Source organism: Lissotriton helveticus, chromosome 2_2, assembly GCF_964261635.1.
Source record: "Lissotriton helveticus chromosome 2_2, aLisHel1.1, whole genome shotgun sequence".
Taxonomy (NCBI): domain Eukaryota; kingdom Metazoa; phylum Chordata; class Amphibia; order Caudata; family Salamandridae; genus Lissotriton; species Lissotriton helveticus.
Window position 1 is genome coordinate 498,572,683 of NC_136060.1, and position 19,032 is coordinate 498,591,714.

The following is a 19,032-nucleotide window of genomic DNA, read 5'->3' on the forward strand; positions in this document are numbered from 1 at the left end:
CCCTGCACGGGCCAGCCCGGCCCACCTGCCCCGCCCGCACCCGAGCAGGAAGGAAAACAAAAACGCTACTAACGTTAGTCAATATTGTTTTCACTTTCCTTTTTTCACTGCTTGCAGAGTAGTGGGGCAACGCTCCTCCTCCTTAGCGGAGGAACCGCCACTGAGGACCACAGAGGACCCCAGAGTCTGCTGCTGGAGGTGCTCTGCCGCCAGGTGTCACAGGCTCAGCTTTTGTTGAATTTGCCATAGTCCGCCAGTTATGGGATGAGGTTATCTGTCGGGTTCACCAGATCGAATATATATCCTTAAACCTGGAGAGAAAAGTTCCTTCTGATTCACGCTGCTGTGGAAAAAACGGCTTAGATTTCTTCCCTTCTGGTGAATCTGCTGACCCTGCACAAAAAAACTCTGCCCAAGTTATGCCACCACTTAAAATAAAACTCTCAATGGAGCACTTTCACGCTTTTTGAAACTTTCAGCAAGTAGCCATTGGAGGGATAACATTTATGTAAAAAAATCTTTTTTGATCCTTGAAGAGCGTATTGGTTTTCAATGACAGTTTATTTGCAAAATATGAGGAAGGGATTGTACATCTGTATTTAACCCCTTCTATGCTGGTGACGGGACCACTCCGTCACCAGCCACGGATGGGCTGTGCTAATGACGGAGTGGTTCCGTCACGACCCAACCGCCGCACCTGCGCGGCATTGATTTCGCGCCTGGGCGGCGCGTTCTATGAGGCGGGCGGGGCCGTGACGGAACCCCTCCGTCATTAGCACAGCACGCCCGAGGCTCGTGACGGAGTGGTTCCGTCACCAGCATGCCGGCACCACGCGGCCCTCCCTCCCCCCCCAGCGCCGTGGCGGAATTACTGCCGCGACCAAGGGGTTAAGAGTAAAATTTCTGTTTTGCTGGTGTTTACCATATAACCTGCTAGGAGAGTGAAAGACGCTATTAAATCAAAGAGATTATCCCTTACTCTAATATCAGATTGAAGAGACAGTACTGGATCATCCAAGGAGAAGTTTAAATGTGGGGCACCAAGAATTGCCACTTTAATTGCCCCATTCTTTTCCAGATCACACACTGAAGGTTCAATGAATAGTAGAGGTGAGAGGGGACAGCCCTGCCTAGTGTACCTGGTTCTTGCTACTGGCTCAGTGACTCTCCCATTCAACACTCGCCAATGGTTATGGAGGAGGGACAATTCTTAAGTAGTCTTCCGATGATAAAATAGTTATGTTCGTTTTTTTGTAAGATTCCTAATCAAGTAATGGAAATTCTGTGACTCTTCACCATGAGAAATATTCTAAGAAAGTATTAGACCCCAATTTCTAATTATTTTGTGGTTAGACCCTAAAATAATACCCTTTCCTATAAATGAGGGCACATTTTTAATGAACTCACCTAGTTGCTCAGCGAGTTAAATGCTTGCCGCTTATTTCTGCTGTGATCTGCCGGCCAGGAGTTCAAGCTCGGACAAGCCCAACCTAGCTTTCCTCCCTTTCAAGGTTGATGAATCAAGTGCCGCTGAGTTTTTTTTACAGTGCTTAGAAGCGGCAGAAGTGCAGAATGATTTGCTAGATTGCTTTTTTCTCGTGCAGACTCTGCTATATTTTATGTTTGGGTGCATTTTACAGTTTCAATTTGAGTCAAAACATTTAAAAACCTCTTTCCTTTGAAGTGAGGAGATTATGATATATTCAGGCTTTGGAGGATTCCAGCAGGTCGGTAGCCCCAGTCGTAAACATCCTAGTACAAATTATTCTGCAATATGTGTTGGGTACAGAACAAAGTGGTGTTGTACATTAATCAGTTTCTGGGCCGGATACATCACTGCCCCCGCCTCTCCCCATTCTCCAGCCCCCCAAAAATCACCCTTATCTGGGGCTCGTGTGTGCTGGTGTGTTTTTATGGGAAACAACCTTTACAACGCAGTCATTACATTGCAACATCCTTTACATTGCATGCGATTACAACGCATGTCACTACAACGCATGTCATTACAATGCATGTCACTACAATGGATGCCATTACAACGCATTAAAAGGTAACTAATGGGAATAGTCATTTTTACCCCTCCACTATCCAACACTTACCCTAAAGTTGCACTCACTGGAGTGGGAGTAGTAATTTTTACCCCTACACTATCCAACACTTACCCTATTGTTGCCCTAAAAGTAATATGCTGTGTAATGGTATGCGTTGTAATGGTATGCGTTGTAGTGACATGCGTTGTAAATGTAGTTTCTAAAAATGCGTTGTGATGGCATTTGTTGTAAAATCATGCGTTGTAATGGATGTTGCGATGTAAAGACTGTGTTGTAAAGGCATGCGTTGTAAATGTTTGCGTTGTAACGGCATACATTCGTTTTTTTATTGTTTTGGGGTGGCCGAAAAATGTATGTTCGGGGTGCTTCCTCACTACTTCTGTAAGAGTCATTTCTTTCTTGCTTCCGCCCTCTAAAGCTCCAGTGATCGTCAAGGCCCCTCGTGACATCTTGAGCCTGGAAGGAAATGACGTCATGTTTGGCTGTGAGGTGTCTTCCTTCCCGGTGGTGTTTATAGAGTGGAGGAAAGGGGGGGAGCGCGGCGCTCTGCCCGGCGACAGTACTCATATCACGGTGCAGGTAAGGATGCATGCATGTACAGGTACTTATAGAGTGTGAACCTATTTATGGGCTGGGATCTAACAATGGGAGGGCACTGGGTGAATGATGGCTATGATTTTTAGGGCAGCGCACTGCAGCCAAACTTTATTTATAGATGTATAACTAGAGCTCCCGGTTTTATGGTATTTACTTTTTAACATTTTCGCCTTTGTGTATCCATATTTATTTTTGGCCATTTTATTGGTATTTAGCCATATTTATTTCATGTTTCAAGAATAAATGAAGTCATAAAATGATATATTTTAACATTTAATTTACTGATAAACATGAACTCATACTTTGATGCCCGTCACATTTTAGCAAATTAAGCAGCCACATATAACAAAAATCTTCACCCACAGCTAACTATTAGCATTATATACAAATATATGTTAACATATGCATGTATTTAAGGGAATCCGATCCTGTTTTTAAATCTCCATGGTATCTATCTGCTCAGCAGTTGGTCTGGAATTCATGAAGGACAACAAGGAGAGTCACTCGGAAAAATACACAATTTTCTGTATTTTTCCACTTTTAAAAATAAATACAGAGAGGAAATGGATTGTTTTCTGTCTGTATTTATCTATAACAGTAACAGTAAAAATGGAAAACTGGAAGCCTTATTTATCATTTAAAGCAAGCTTGCTACCTTTCAATAATAATGAGGTGTTTTACATGGCCACACCACTATACTAGATGGTGTAGCTTCGGTTATTCCTCTTTACAAGAGGTGTGGCACAAGGGCCAGGGTGCCTGACTCTGGACCACAGGGTTTACGGTTCGATCCCCGGCTCCAGCGGCAGGTTAGCCCAGCACCATGTGACTCTGGGCAATAGCTTGTTAATTCTTCCCGATGGCCCCCAGCGCCGGGACACCTCTCCGGAGGTAGCTGTGCGCTTTACAAATTCTGGCATTTCATTACATGGAGGACATTTCTTCATACTGGGAATCATTTGCTTATGACACCTGGTACAAACACCAAAGAAGACTCCCGTGGGCCCACCATCACGTTTTCGACCCAAGTCCTGCAACACATATGACTGTACCGGGTGCGGAGCCATAGTGAGCTTTGTACACTACTGCCGTCTGTAGGGGGTGGAGCAGTTCACAATTCTCCATTGCCTTTACTCACTTTAGCACCTGTGCTCTATTCATATATGTTCGTGTACTGTCAAAGGAAAAGTCATCCCTCTCCACAAAATGAGGTATTTTAATAATTTGGAGAAAATAACTTCAACCCCATATAATTTCAACCTACTTAAAAATTTCAAATGTATGTTATTTTGAGAACCGTTTCGAATACTTTTTTGGAAAAATATCTTTCTCTTATCCAAACTCCCACTAAATCTTTGGTCTTTATTAATGACTTCTTCCCCAGTCTAGGAACTAGTTTTTGGCACTAAGGGTGGACGAATCTCTTGTAATTCTGTGTAGTGGAATCACCCCGATTTATCTAAAAATTCATTGAGATTACGCAAAAGGCAAATAGTCGGAACAACGCGGGCAGAGCCACGTGTGGTCCAACTTTGCAAGTGCTACCACGCTTGCCTTAGCCACACATATGCCTTAACCACTCATGTACGTAGTCAAGGAAGAGCGCGGTCTAGCTGCTGGATGGCAGAAGCAGGAAGGATCGGGGAGGACGCAATGGGGTAAGTGGGACTGGTCGTTTTTTGTAGGGGGTTAGTTTGTATGGTTTGGGGGGTTGGGGTAGTTTTCAGGGCTGGGGTGTTTGGGGTAGTTTTCAAGGCTGGTCGGTCGGGGTATTTTTCAGAGCTGGGAGAGTCAGGGTAGTTTTCAGGGCTGGGGGGTAGTTTTCAGGGCTCTGGGGAGGTTGGGTACGTTAGGGCTTAGCGGAGGGCAGTTGTTTTTAGGGCTCAGGGGGTCGGGTAGTTTTTAGGGCTTAGTGGAGGGTGGTTAGTGTTTAGGGCTCAAGGGGTCAGGTCATTTTTTAGGGCTATGGGGAGGGCAGGGTAGTTTTTAGAACTGGGCCAGGGAAGTTTTTAGGGCTTGGGAGAGGGGGTTGGTTTTCAGGAGGGAGGGGGTAGTTTTAGGACTCAGGCTGGGGGCGGGGTTGGGGTTAAGGTTTGCCTGTCAAGTCTTAACCACAGATATGTCTTGATCATACATGCCTTAACAATGCATAATTTGTTGTAAAGGCATGCATGGAAAAGGCATATTTGTGGTTAAGATTTGCGTTGTTGAAACTGCATGGAACCAGCTTGCGTGCGAAATGCATGTGTGGTTCCGTCACACAACCTATGCAGAATTACATCAGAAGGGTAGTTCTGCATTTAGAGCTATTTTCTTTACCCGAAAATGCTCCCTTGCATCCACAATGGATATGGGGATACATTCTGCGTGAAGAAATAGCGCTAAATGCAAAAGAACATATCATGGTGAGACTCGTGCTCACTTAAGGTGATCTCACAGTAGGATGTTCCCCTTAAATTACTCTTAAATACGTGAGCGGTTGTAATTGTGTTATTGTCAGTAATTCTGCACCAAAGAGTAATGCAGAATCACTGAAATTACTCAGAATTTTTGGGGCGTAATTAAAATTATTCCCAGACTTATTTGGCACTGGGCCAGGCAGGATGTTGAATTTCTTTTAACTAGAGATGAAATAAATGTGTTACCGTTATTGTTTGTTTAACCCGTTAAGTGCTGCCGTCGGCCAACGGCCATCGCGAGCACTACCTCCGTAGTGCTGCGCACATCCGTTGGCCGACGCAGCCACGCCCGCTTAATAGAACGTTCCGCACTGGCATGGAACGTTCGAAGCAGATAAGGCGTTTAAAAGTTTGTTGCTCTAAGTTTGTCACTCAGAATTACCACTAGCTGAAATTATTCAATTAACATTATCACCAAATACTCTTTCCTCTACAGCAGGGGTTCGTAACCTTTTGTCTGGGGGTCCACGACACCTACTCAGGGTGTCTGTGACTGTAAAGAAAATTAAGCAATAATAATAGATTAATAAAGTATAAACACATGAAAAACAAAATGCAAAAGTAAATTTTTTGAAAACACTCTGTCAATCTGTAAGAATCTGAAATTGGAGGCTAAAAACGAAGAGCCCGATTCACAATGGGACATATCTGTAGTAAAGTTACGAGTGCGGAGTCTGTGCATTCGGGCAGACTCTGTGCTCTCGGGCGGAGTCTGCACTTGGGCTGAGTACCTGCACTCAGGCGGAGTCTGTGCACTCGGGCGTAATCTGTGCACTCGGATGGAGTCTCTGCACTCGGGCGGAGTCTGCACCTGGGCGGAGTCTGTGCACTCGGTGTAATCTGTGCACTCGGGCGGAGTCTCTACACTCGGGCGGAGTCTGCACTTGGGCGGAGTCTGTGCACTCGGCGTAATCTGTGCACTCGGGCGGAGTCTCTACACTTGGGCAGAGTCTGTGCACTCGGTGGAATCTGTGTACTCGGACGGAGTCTGTACGCTCGAGCGGAGTCTCTGCACTTGGTTGGAGTCTGTGCACTCGGGCAGAATCTGTGTACTCGGGTGGAGTTTGTGCACTTGAGCAGAGTCTCTGCATTCGGGCGGAGTCTGTGCACTCATAGCTGAGTCTGTGCACTCGGGCGGCATACTCACCTCATGAGTGGGTTGTAGTAAATGGCATCTCTTTGGAAACTTAGGGCCAAATGTAGGAAACCTAATACCGGTCGGTAACGGCTGAAATTACCGAATTTCGGACGTTACCGACCGGTACTAGGCATTTGAGATGTAGGGGCCTAATTTCAGGATTCGGTAATTTACCGAATCGGTAATTTAAGGAATCGGTAAATTACCGAATTCTTAATGTAGGAAGCACTCATGTGAGTGCTTTTCACTTGTAAGGGTCCGTTATTTACCACCAACTACAAGTTGGTGGTAAATATCGAAAACCTTAAAAAAAGCAATTTTGGGCTTTTTTCAATGCCCTTAGGGCATGTTTGTGCGCCACATATGCACCCATGCACTATACAGGGGTGCAACAGGGTGTCAATGTGACACCCTGCCACCCTCGTAGGTCTACCGGATGTATGACATTACAACGCGTGCTTTTACCACGCATGCCTTTACAACGCGGTTTTTACAACGAAAACCATTACAACGCATAGCGCTTTGGGGTGCTGGATAGTGAATAGTTTAATTTACTATTCCAAATCCAGTCCCCGTGGACACTAGGGAAGGTGTTGGATAGTAGATTAAACTTTTTCCCTATCCTAGAGCGCCCCCCAGCGCAATGCGTTGTAATGGTTTGCGTTGTAAAAGTTGCATCGTAAAGGCACTGCGTGGTAAAAGTTGCGTTGTAAAGGATGTTTCCCAGGTCTACCCCCTATTCTCATTCATTCCTATGGGCCTCCAGGCCCATAGGAATGAATGGGGATACAGAATCGGTAAATACCGAATCGGTATTTACCGAATTATACTGATTCGGTAAAATTTACTGAGTCATTAGCTACATATCATTTACAGATTCTAAAATACCGAATCGGTAAAATTCGGTATTTTAGAATCTGTAAATGATATTTACCTACATCTGGCCCTTAATTTCCAAAACAGCCCTGTTAGGAAATATGTGGCGTGCCACGGCCAAGAACCACGAGGCTGCACCTTAGGTAAATGTAAATGTGTTTGTATTTATATAGCGCACTTCTACCCAGAGGTCTCATAGCGCTGTATTCATACCGCTGTGGAACCCTTCCTGGCTTTCCTGTGAAATGTCCACTCCTGGGCACCCCCAAGGTGAAGACGGGCATCCCAGCGCTGTTGGGGCCGTTGTGGAGATTAAGCAAGCTATTGCCCAGAGTCACCGAGTGGGACCCATGATTAGACTAGGCACCGAGACGAGAATTAACAGGTCCGGGGAAATTGAGTCCAAGAACCGCTGAGGTGGGAATTGAACCCTGGTCCCGGGCCAGACCTCTGCATCAGGGTCTGCCCCTCTAACCATTGAGCCACGCTTCTCCACAATGAATCCAGGGGTCTGGGTGGGTATCTTGTGCAGGGGGTTAGACTGGGGTGCTGCATTGGTGATCATTCTCTGTTGTCACTCTCTGTAAACATCAACACTCACAGCTGCGCAGGCTGGCCTCACACAATACACTGCAGACTAGTGATACACAACACCAGTTATTTTATCAGCATTTGTAAAACACACTGCTTCAATTCACGTTCTCCACTCTTCGAACCTTCTAGAACAGTGTTTCCCAAACTGTGGTCCGCGGACCCCCAGGGGTCCATGACACATTCCCAGGGGGTCCGTAGGCAACAGTTTTAAAAGCACAGAAACGTTTCTTGTATACTTAGCAGCTTTCCAGCAACAATAAAAGTGTCAAGAGAATGCAGTGATTAATGCACCTGCTGGAGCTGAGGAGAGTTTTGTTCAGTGGCAGCTTTGATTGAACTAATGTAGCACAGAGGGTTAATGTGCCTACTGCAAAGAACGTGTATTATGCATCTTAAAAAGCAGTATTTTATGTGCATAGGTTTGAGGTTACTGCTTTTGTCACAGAAATTCTTTTGTTACTGTGCACTTCATAATTGACAATCATAATCTAGCAGAGGGACCTATAAACTGTCATCAAAGAGCTGCTTGCAAACTGCATGGTACCAGTTATTAACTTATATTTTTTCCCAGTTATTCATTATCCTGATGCTGCTAAAAAGATTTATTTGGGTGGAAATACATTTTTAATGCTAAAGTCAGTGCTAGCCACTGTGTTATGTTTTGAATCCTGAGTTTGTGCTTTTCCAGACCAAGCACTCTTTAAACATTTTATATACACACTGATTGACATGTATGATTCAATGTCTCTATATGTGTGTGATGTAAAGTGCTCTGACATCCTACAATGGTATGAGAGATGCTATGAAACAAATGAAATACATGTGACAGAGGTGCTATTACTTCAATATAAAATACTAAGGGCCAGATGTACGATCTGTTATTATATGCGCAAACGGGTTCGCAAACCCGTTTATGCATGCAAAAACATATTGAGCCATGTACATAGTCTATTTCGCGAGTCGCAATTTGTTTGAGACTCACTAAATAGGTTTTGCAACTTGCTATTTGGAAAGGGCATTCCCTTCCAAATAGGGAGTCTCAAAACCATGTACAAATGTTTGCGGTCGCAAAACAGTCGCAATTACCACCTACTTCAAGTAGATGGTAATGCATTCGCAAATGGGAAGGGGTCCCAGGGACCTCAGCCTGCTCTTAGAAAATGAAACGAAAACGTTTAATTTTCTTTTTTATTTTAAATGCATGGTAAAAAGGCTGCATTTTTTTTCAAACTGCTTTATTTAAAAGCAGTCCGAGACATGGTGGCCTGCAGAGCCCAGCAGGCCACCATCCCTGGGAGGGCTGGCATTCCCCATGGGTTCCCAAATTGTGAGAGGCTCATTAATATTAATGAACCTCGCAATTTGCGACCCCATTGGGAATTCCAAAGTGTTAAACACACTGTTGTACATTTCATTTAGCGACTTGCAATTTGCCACTCGCAATGTGTCGCCAATTGCGAGGCGCTAAATGAAATGGTCGTACATCTGGCCCCAAAATCCTTAGTACTTTGAGTATTTGCTTTGTGCACACGTGTGTATTTTTTCGAATTACTGTTTTAATTTTGAAATTTAACTCATACAAATTGCTTGGGGGTCCCCGGCTTCCAGTGGTGACTCAATGGGGGTCCTCAGGAGTCAAAAGTTTGGGAACCACTGTTCTAGAATATATGAGGTCATTTGGTGGAAACATCCTCGCCCGCCCAGTTAATACTGCAGCAGCCTCTAAAGTCTGGCTGGGAGCTGCAGTTAGCGCCGTCCCCACTGGAGGGCGCACAGTGCACACGTTTCTTTCAGGGTTAAACATTGTTCGAACACTTCTACCTTTAATTTAATCTTGTTTTCGGATTGAATTTTATATTGTCTGTGAAGGTAACGGACTATGTAGTGCTGAGTGAACAGCGCTGCTCGAAGCGCTAGCGGTGCGTGTGCTTCATTATATCACTCCAGTGAGAGGCATTTATTAAAAGTGAACCTTGAAACATTCTTGCTGGTGAGCCAGCTGTGTGCGCCCTGCACGTGGCCTGGGTTCTTATTGTAGACGAAGCAGCTGCAAACACAGGGGCATATTAGCAAGCAATAGCGATAATTATCGCTATTGCTTGGTTAGAGACAAAATTTTACCGCTGAGCTGCGGCGATTTTTATCGCAGATAAACCTTGCTATTACCAAGGTTTATCGCAAATGCGATAAAAAACGGCCGCAATGCATGAATATCGCTGAAAAGTCAGCGATATTCATGCATTACCGAGCTAATGCTCTTAGCCATGTTATCCACCTCCCATTGGATAACATGGCTAAGAACTGCTCCTGGGCAAGTGTTAGCTTTTGGAGATATTCGCGCTTAGCGCGATTATTTCCAAAAGTTGGTAATAGGAGATAGCGATGTTAGCGACTGTTTCCAGTCGCTAACATCTTGGCACGCCCACTTTGCATGTCATTAGTGATAAATATCACTGACATGCAAAGTGGGGCCCAAGATGGTCGCTATCTCCTACTAGCGGTCGCTAACTGGTGTTAGCGACAGCTAGGTAATAGGGAGATAATGTAATCTCCGCTTTCTTGGCTTTTAAAGCCAAAAAAGCGGAGATAAACCCCCTTGATAATATGCCCCACAGTCTATTCAATCATATGTAGGATGTTTATGTACAGGTCACTTCCTGAACTCACTCTATATGAACCTAGTCTGTGTGATAATTAGAAAAAGGGGGATCAGTGAAATTAAATATTTGCCTAGGATCACACAATGTGGTCAGTAGGGAAAGCCGGGATTGCTCCCAGGCTTCCTGGTTTCAGGTTGTCTGATCCAGCCACTAGATGGCTCCCTCTTTCTCCCAACAAAGGTCACTGCTTGTCTTTAATTGTTGGGGCCTGAGGTCAGAGGTCGGTGGCAGATTGAACACACATGAAATGCTGCTGTTTTTGGGGGGCCTGGAGGAACTTCAGCTGAGCCAGGCATGAAAGAATAGGCCTGTGTGGAAAGCACAAAGTCGTGGGAAGATGGATGACGACTGGCCCAGCCACACCAAAGTCTCCAGCTATTTGATTTATTCATCAAAGCGCTTGTATACAAGTCTCCTGGCTTCAACCCGCTAGCCAGAGGAGCTAGCAGTTACACTTAAATTGAAAGATTTAGCAAAAGCACGCTTATCACTTGCAACAATTGAAGCATTTCTAGTGCTCCAGGCAAAATACAATTTTGCCTCTTGGAACTCCCAGATACTGAAAAGGCTATTTTAGGTCTTTTGTAGAAAGCTGGTCTTAAAAAAAAGTGTATCTCTTTAACACAAGGGAGCGTTTAATCTTTGTAGCAATGTTTGAGTAGTATTTATTAAAAATAAGAGTTTTTAAATGTGAACTGAGAAACATTCCTGCCCTGATGATAGTGCTATTAGTGAACTAAGAGGCAAGTCAAAGGTCACGGTTGCCCTAATATTATACATGGAGCAGCTTCATAGTCTATTAAAGCAAAATAGAGAGGTTTTTGTGCAGCACACATGTGGAACTATCATATTTTTGAAGGTATTCTCATATGTGGTAATGAACAAAAAGGAGACTCAGCAAAATACAGTATTTGCCCAGGATCACACAATTTGTTCAAGCAGGGACGCTGGGTTTAGTCTCAGGTTTTCTAGTTTCACAGTGTGCAATTTAGCTACTGGTTGGGTATCTCTTTCTGACATAAAGAGTTAATGTGATGTCTTTATTTCTTGGAATATGAGATTAGTGCATGGGTGACAGGCAGAATCCACTGTTTCTGGCAATTTTACACAGCGTGAACCTCGCTCAAGACACCACTACAGACAGAGACTATGAGGTTCATTAGGATGGTGGGCGGACTTTGTCCGCCCTCCATCCTATCGTGAAATGTAACTGCCTGCCATAAGGGCGGGGGTCCATTGGGGGCCATTAGGATGCGCCTGCCACAGTGGCGGGCGCATCCAGCATTCCTGACATTGTGGCAGGCGGTGCACTCAGCACCGCCCGCCACAATGCCAGGAAGGCATGTCGTGCACTTCCATGCAACATGGCAGACACCACGCGGTGCCTGCCATGTTGTGCATGGAACTGCAGGGGGGTACCATGTGCACCCCCACCCCACAGAGTCCCTGGGGGCCCGCAACAGGCACCCACAAGCAATTCCTGCATGCCTTTCCGTGGCAGCTATGCCGCCACGGAAAGGCATGTTTCCGCCCTCATAGTAATATGGCTGGCTGTGTCTAACAGACACCGCCGCCATATTAAACTCTTTTCCACCGGTCAACTTGTTGACCAGGCGGAAAAGCGGCGGACGGTCTTTCCGTCCGCCGCGGTCCCACCCGCCATAGAAATATGGAGGGGGGGGAAATGGGTGGCGGGCGGGGACGGAGCTAGGGCAGATCGCCACTGCCATGCGGGCGGTGGCGATCTGCCCGAGATCCTAATGGGCCCCCTAGTTGCGCTTTTTGTTGTTGAGAGCGATTTGACATGATTCGAACTTGGTTCATCATTTTACATGGCCAGCAGTTGCAGCCACTAAACCACATCCCCTCCCATGAGAGCTTGGTTTGTTTTCAGCTTGGGGTTCCAAGAGGACCCCGAGCTGAGCCAGAGCCATTCACCAGGCCCAAGCTTTTAGAGGCTCGCCCGCCGCAAGTAAAATGACATGCGGCCATGTTCTTGATGTCTTGTGAGACTTCATAGCGGATGTTCTTGGTTTTGAAAGAGGTCAGGTATCAATTTTAGCCTCCGGATTGGCTGAGTGGCAATCCATGCACTATGACATCTGAATGTGAGGTGTTGTGATTGGATTTCCGTGCTGTTTAGCATCTGGACGCCAGGTTCTCTGAATGGTTGAGTGGCAGTCTATTCTGTTAGGCTCCCTGATTGGTTGACTGGCAGTCTATTCTGTTAGGCTCTCTGTTTAGTTGAGTGACAGTCTATTCTGTTAGGGTCTCTGATTGGTTGAGTGGAAGTCTATTCTGTTAGGCTCTCTGATTGGTTGAGTGGAAGTCTATTCTGTTAGGCTCTCTGATTGGTTGAGTGGCAGTCTATTCTGTTAGGCTCTCTGATTGGTTGAGTGGCAGTGTATTCTGTTATGCTCTCTGATTGGTTGAATGGCAGTCTATTATGTTAGGCTCTCTGATTGGTTGAGTGGCAGTCCATTCTGTTAGGCTCTCCGATTGGCCGCTCCTCCCCATGGAGACTGATCTTTTGTTTTTTCCCCGCCAGTCCCGAGGAGGCCCTCAACGCTATGAGATCACCAGCTGGCTTCAGATCCGGACACTCCAGAAAGAAGACGAGGGGCTGTACACGTGCTACACCCGCAACCAGTTTGGGGAGACGTCGTCCTCTGCCCGCCTACGCGTGGTGCCCCTGGGTAAGGAGACGGGCCATAAAGAGTTGCACACAGGCGGCTTTTCTGCTAATAGAGCCAATCCTGTTCTTCAGGCTCGACATTCCTATGGAACTTGTTTTATTTCAATGAACCAGAGCCTTGAAAACCTCACGGTTGATTTATAAATCCTGATTGATTGATTGATTGATTTAACTGCAAATGTGGTGCATTCCCTTTAATGGGAGCAAATATTGAGCAGATTCAGCTCTGTCCACCCTGATATATGTTCCTCTTATCAGCCCCCGACTTGAGTCGAGCAGCACAGGGATGGGGCCCTCCAAAACCCCAAAGCTTCTTTCATCTCATCTCCCCATCAAGGTGTCTCGCCTTGTAACATGCCCCTTAGTGTGTGATTTTAATTCAGATCATATTTACTGAATATATGAGGAGTGCAATGCACTACAATGAAATGTTTAGAAGCAAAAATAGCAATTAATTGTAGTCGACAAACGAGTGAGGCACATATATGTAAATGTAAATGTATGTGTCTTGTAAAGCGCACTGCTGCCCTGAGGCGTCGTGGCGCTGTAGACCGCTGGGGAACCCGTCCTGGCTTTCCCTGTGAGATGGTCCCTACTGGGTATCTCCAAGGTGAAACCAGGCATCCCCGGTGAATATGGGGGGCCGTTGTAGAGATGAGGCAAGCTAATGCCCAGAGTTGCCGAGTATGTTCCCTGGTTAGAGTAGGCACCGAGGTGAGAATTATCGAGTCCACTGACCCTGGTCCACGACCCTGCCGCGTTGGGAATTGAACCCTGGTCCCAGGCCGTCCTCTGCTTCCGGGTCTGCCGCCTCTAACCAGTGAGCCACACCACTACACTACATATACACAACTACAGAGGATGGACAGTCATTGCTAGCTTTCAAATTCACTTTATAGCATTTATTTATTTATTTATTTATTATTTACATTCATAAGGCGCAACAGCTACCCAAAAAGGGTTTCCCGGCGCCAAGCAGAACAGAGACTGAGATGAAACGGCTTACAGGTTAATGGTTAAAGAGCCAGGTCGTAAATGATCAGGATTCACAAAATGCTATGTAGGTAGGAATCGCAATAATATTTGCAATTCCTAAATATTCCTTAATTGTGAATCGCATATTGCGATTCACAATTAAGGAATACCTTCCCATTCATTCCTATGGGCCTAGAGGCCCATAGGAATGAATGGGAAGACATTCGCAATTTGTGAGTACCTATTAGGTACACGCAAATTGCGAATGCAATTTTAAGGGTGCAAGAGTGTCAAAAGGGCACCCTGTAGCACCCCATAAATATGTATGCGTGCACATGTGGCGCACATACATGCCTTAAGGGCATGTATGCGTGCTACATGGCACTTTGAGAAATGCTAAAAAGTGCATTTTTCAAAGTAATCGCAAATTACCACCAACTTGAAGTTGGTGGTAATTTGCGATTTCTAAAGGAAAAATCACACAACTTGGGTTCTTCCTGCATTTGCATTTAAGGAATCGCAATTTCCGATTCATTAAATGCGATCACAAAATAGGGAATCGCAAATTTTGCGATTCCCTATTTTGAGAGGGCCTTTTGGGATGATACATCCCAAAATGCTTTTTCCTGTTCGCAAACGGGCCGATTCTGAGAATCAGCCCGTTCGCATTATATTGGGTATTTAACCAAAGTATATTATAAGATCTTAAAAAAAAGGCATTATGTAAAAACATAAAGTGAATGTGCATAATGGCTCCACCCACTCTGTTAGAAATTGATATTCCCATAGCAACCTCTGCGCTGAGTCCTAATGACTCGTCAGCGCTGCTGTCCCAGGTTTAGTAACTCCAAGATGGAGAAGAAAGATGGTGACAAGCAAAAGGAGAAAAACAGCATTTAAATTTACTCTGCATGTTTAAGGTGAAAGAGGCATATTGAAAATTCAATTATGCGCCGCAGCTCTAAGCTCACTTATTACAATATGACCAACAAGTGCTGCTCAAGTCCCACCCACCCTTCCTTCAAGCACACATTAGGGCTCACACTCAGTCGAGGCAGGGAAGAACGGTCCGAGTGGAGACGCTGTGCTCTTGAAGTAAGTGTGACTATGGGGAAGCGTCCATCCCCCTCAGACCTGACGGGAACTGTTTAAAAACCTTACATAAGTTTATGCATATACAGGTAGGAGAGCCTTACACCTTTTTACATTCACCACTCCCTTACAATTAGTTGAGGGTAGGCAGGGAGGTGCCCTGAAGAAGGACGAGTTACCCGTTCAGCATGTTTGAATTGGTTGAAACGTGTAGGCATATTAGAGATGCCAGAATAATTGGATTCCTGATAAGTATCTGAATTTTTGTTTTTTAATTATGGTATGATTTCCCACTTAATAAGTTATTTGGGTAAATCCACAACCTTTTTTAGTTGAACTGGACCTCCAGAAATGTCCAGAAAAAATGATTATCCAAGAGCTCCTGAGATGGGTTGAGCTCACCCTAGCGGTACTGCCCTACCAGGGTGAGAAAATGCCAATGATGAAGCATGCCACCATTTCTTAATATTTTAAATATTTGAGTCAGCATGAAACCCATCCAACATGACACTCTGCACACATACACGCAATAAAATAGAGAGCAACGGCCGGTGGCCTCCTCCGGCAGGCAGATGTAGGCGATAAGATGACTACCTTGTACTACCTGCCGATTGTTAGAGATTGGTGAAAGCAAAACCTTTGCTTTTAAAAGACTCAGCAGTGGTGATTTTGTTCATCAACACGTTTCTTGCGGTTTGTGGCTGGGGATATTCCCTTATTTAATGGATCCCAACCACTCCACTCCATCAAGGGACATTTTCATATTTCTTTTCAGTTTTACACATTTTCAACACTCTTCTTTCTTGTCTCCTAGATTCTCCACTAGCCGCTGAAGTGCACGCCTATCGGGTTGGCGTATACGATATCTCCGACGATGAAGACAGTGAAGAGGTGGAAGGCTCAACAAGCTTTTCTTTTGAACAGGGGACTCTAGAAAGAGACTGAGGACAAACACAACACACAAGTGGCAGCATTGCCACTGAGTATGAGACTCATTCTTGATCTGTTTGCATTGAAGGACAATACATGACTGGCAAATGGTGTAAATTCTTCACATTCTTGGTTCCTGAAAACCCCTCCTGCATCCATGTTGATCGCTCTGCTACATTCCAGTAGTTATTATCTTTTTGCATTTGTGATATTTAGCAATTTGTGACATTAAATACTGTTTTCAAAAAGATCAATGACCCATCTTCAAACCATCCGAGCACAAGTTTTTCATGGTATAGCCTAGACCAGCTGATGGCCAGAGAACCATTAACGTGATCTACTTTATAACTAGCCGAAACGTGTCGCTGGTCTGTCCAGTAATCGGCCATCAGCTCATTTGTCCAGCCGCCTGGGCTCGACTCTGGCTAAGTGGATGTCTAAGTTTCACATTGACCGGTCTTTTCTCCAAGTTACACACCAGATTCCCTCATTTTTAAAGAGTACTCCTTGGTAGCCTCCTTGATCTACATATGTGCTACACAGAGACCTTTTGAGATGTACAGGTGGGTGGAGGCTTCTGTAGGAACGGTGTTGGCTGGTGCTGGTCGGCAGCTTCTGTTTCCATCTCATAGACGGCAGGCGCCAGCAGAGAGGGAGGGTTCAAGAGCTTAGAGGTCCTGGAAGTCCTTGGATGCCCACTTAGAGACAGTGCAGAAGATGTGAGAAAAAGTAAACATGTCTCTTTGTGCCTGAGGTGAACATAGGTAGATGGAACTCAGCACTGCGCGTGCCGGCTCATGTCTGCTCATGTCAGGGTGAGCAGAGTTCCATTTCTTGGATCACTACAAATGCAGAAAGACCAGGTTGGTCAGTGACAGGTCAAGAGTGGATTTAGTGAGTTCCAGCAGCTCCATGTCAGTCACTAGAGCCCCTAAGATCTCTTTGTACACTTAAGTGAGCAAAGATGGATAAGGACAATCAGATTGGTGTTCGCTAACTCATACCCAGGAAGGTCTGAGAAATTGTAAGGAATATCTCACCGCAAGGTCACACAACATTCAAAGCGCACTTCTCAGTTAAAAACTCAAATACATTCTTTCAAAAGCCAACAGAAGTGCATAGTGTTTTGAAGTTTGCATTACCATCTTATGGCCTGATTCATAAAGGTGATCTTACACTTTTGTGTAACTGTAGTATTGTGTGCAATTCACAAAGGTATCTTACTAGTACTACCGTTATGACTGAGTAGTTCCCGCACATAAAAAGATAGGATACTCCTATTGTTTTATTTGTAGAGACTCCACAGTCGTTAAGATACTACTTGTAAAACACATTTGGGCCTGATTCACAAAGGTAAACTTATACTTTTGTGTAAGTTTCCCATTTTTTGGTATTCACAAAATGCAAGCTTAATTTTAATAATAATAGTTTTACGACCGCAGAGACTCGGCAGTCACAGCTGACAAATCCGCACATAAAAAGATTGGCCTGTCCTATCTTTTCATATACGGATTTCTCCTCCACAAGTGCCGATCCGCAACAGTTGTTAAATTACTATTTGTAAAATTAAACTTGCAGTTTGTGATTACTAAAAAATAGTAAACTCACACAAAAGTGTAACTTTACCTTTGTGGATTAGGACCATAGTGAATAGTAAACAATTGTAAACTTAGACAAAAGTGTAACTTTGCAAAAGTGTAACTTTACCTTTGTGGATCAGGTCCATAGTGAATAGTAAACAATCGTAAACTTAAACAACAGTGTAGCTTTACAAAAGTGTAACTTTACCTTTGTGGATTAGGTCCATAGTGAATAGTAAACAATCGTAAACTTACACAAAAGTGTAACTTTACCTTTGTGGATCAGTTCCATAATGAATAGTAAACAATTGTAAACTTACACAAAAGTGTAGCTTTACAAAAGTGTAACTTTACCTTTGTGGATCAGGTCCATAGTGAATAGTAAACAATTTTAAACTTACACAAAAGTGTAACTTTACCTTTGTGGATTAGGTCCATAGTGAATAGTAAACAATCGTAAACTTACACAAAAGTGTAACTTTACCTTTGTGGATTAGGTCCATAGTGAATAGTAAACAATCGTAAACTTACACAAAAGTGTAACTTTACCTTTGTGGATCAGTTCCATAGTGAATAGTAAACAATTGTAAACTTACACAAAAGTGCAGCTTTACAAAAGGGTAGCTTTACAAAAGTGTAACTTTACCTTTGTGGATCAGGTCCATAGTGAATAGTAAACAATTGTAAATTTACACAAAAGTGTAACTTTACCTTTGTGGATTAGTTTCATAGTGAATAGTAAACAATCGTAAACTTACACAAAAGTGTAACTTTACCTTTGTGGATTAGGTCCATAGTGAATAGTAAACAATCTTAAACTTACACAAAAGTGTACCTTTACAAAAGTGTAACTTTACCTTTGTGGATCAGTTCCATAGTGAATAATAAACAATTGTAAACTTACACAAAAGTGTAAGTTAACCTTTGTGACTCAGACCCTCAGTCATCACAGGATGTCTTAAAATAGAGCATTCATGTTGGCCGTGCTCAAGCTAACGAGGAGAGCAGCCGAGGCGCTGAAAGAATGCGTCCGAGGTAGGGTTAGGAGAGTAAGATGAGGGTGTGAGGAAATAAATGCCCTGGCCTGTTGTTCCCTAGCTACTGTCCCTAAGCACCAACCACATCAGCTTCGCACCGGCTCTTTGTGTGGGCCAACACCACATAGACTGTGTCGTAGTGTGCAAGGTTCCATTCTCTGGCAGGCTTTGGCACTATGGAGCACGGCGACACGAGGCACTAGATAATGTCTCATTGGGAAGCCTGCTAATTCCACATTGTCCAGTTCATTTTGGGACACAACTGTAGACCACAACATCTCCCACGACGTTCAACGGAAAATCAATCAACCACCAAAGATATAGAGAGAGAGGACCATTGCGCGCCCG

General features: G+C 44.4%; 1 protein-coding gene across 1 annotated transcript in view; it reads left to right on the forward strand.

Annotated features, from left to right (window-relative positions):
- The window catches only part of LOC144821913 (kazal-type serine protease inhibitor domain-containing protein 1-like), a 36,390-nt gene extending 18,791 nt beyond the window's left edge, over positions 1–17,599 (forward strand). The window contains exons 2-4 of the mRNA XM_078679062.1: positions 2,470–2,630; positions 12,924–13,071; positions 15,952–17,599. Of these exons, the coding sequence (XP_078535188.1) occupies positions 2,470–2,630; positions 12,924–13,071; positions 15,952–16,082 (440 nt within the window). The 3' untranslated portion in view covers positions 16,083–17,599. The remainder of the gene's footprint in view (positions 1–2,469; positions 2,631–12,923; positions 13,072–15,951) is intronic.
- The last annotated feature ends 1,433 nt before the right edge of the window (positions 17,600–19,032 follow it).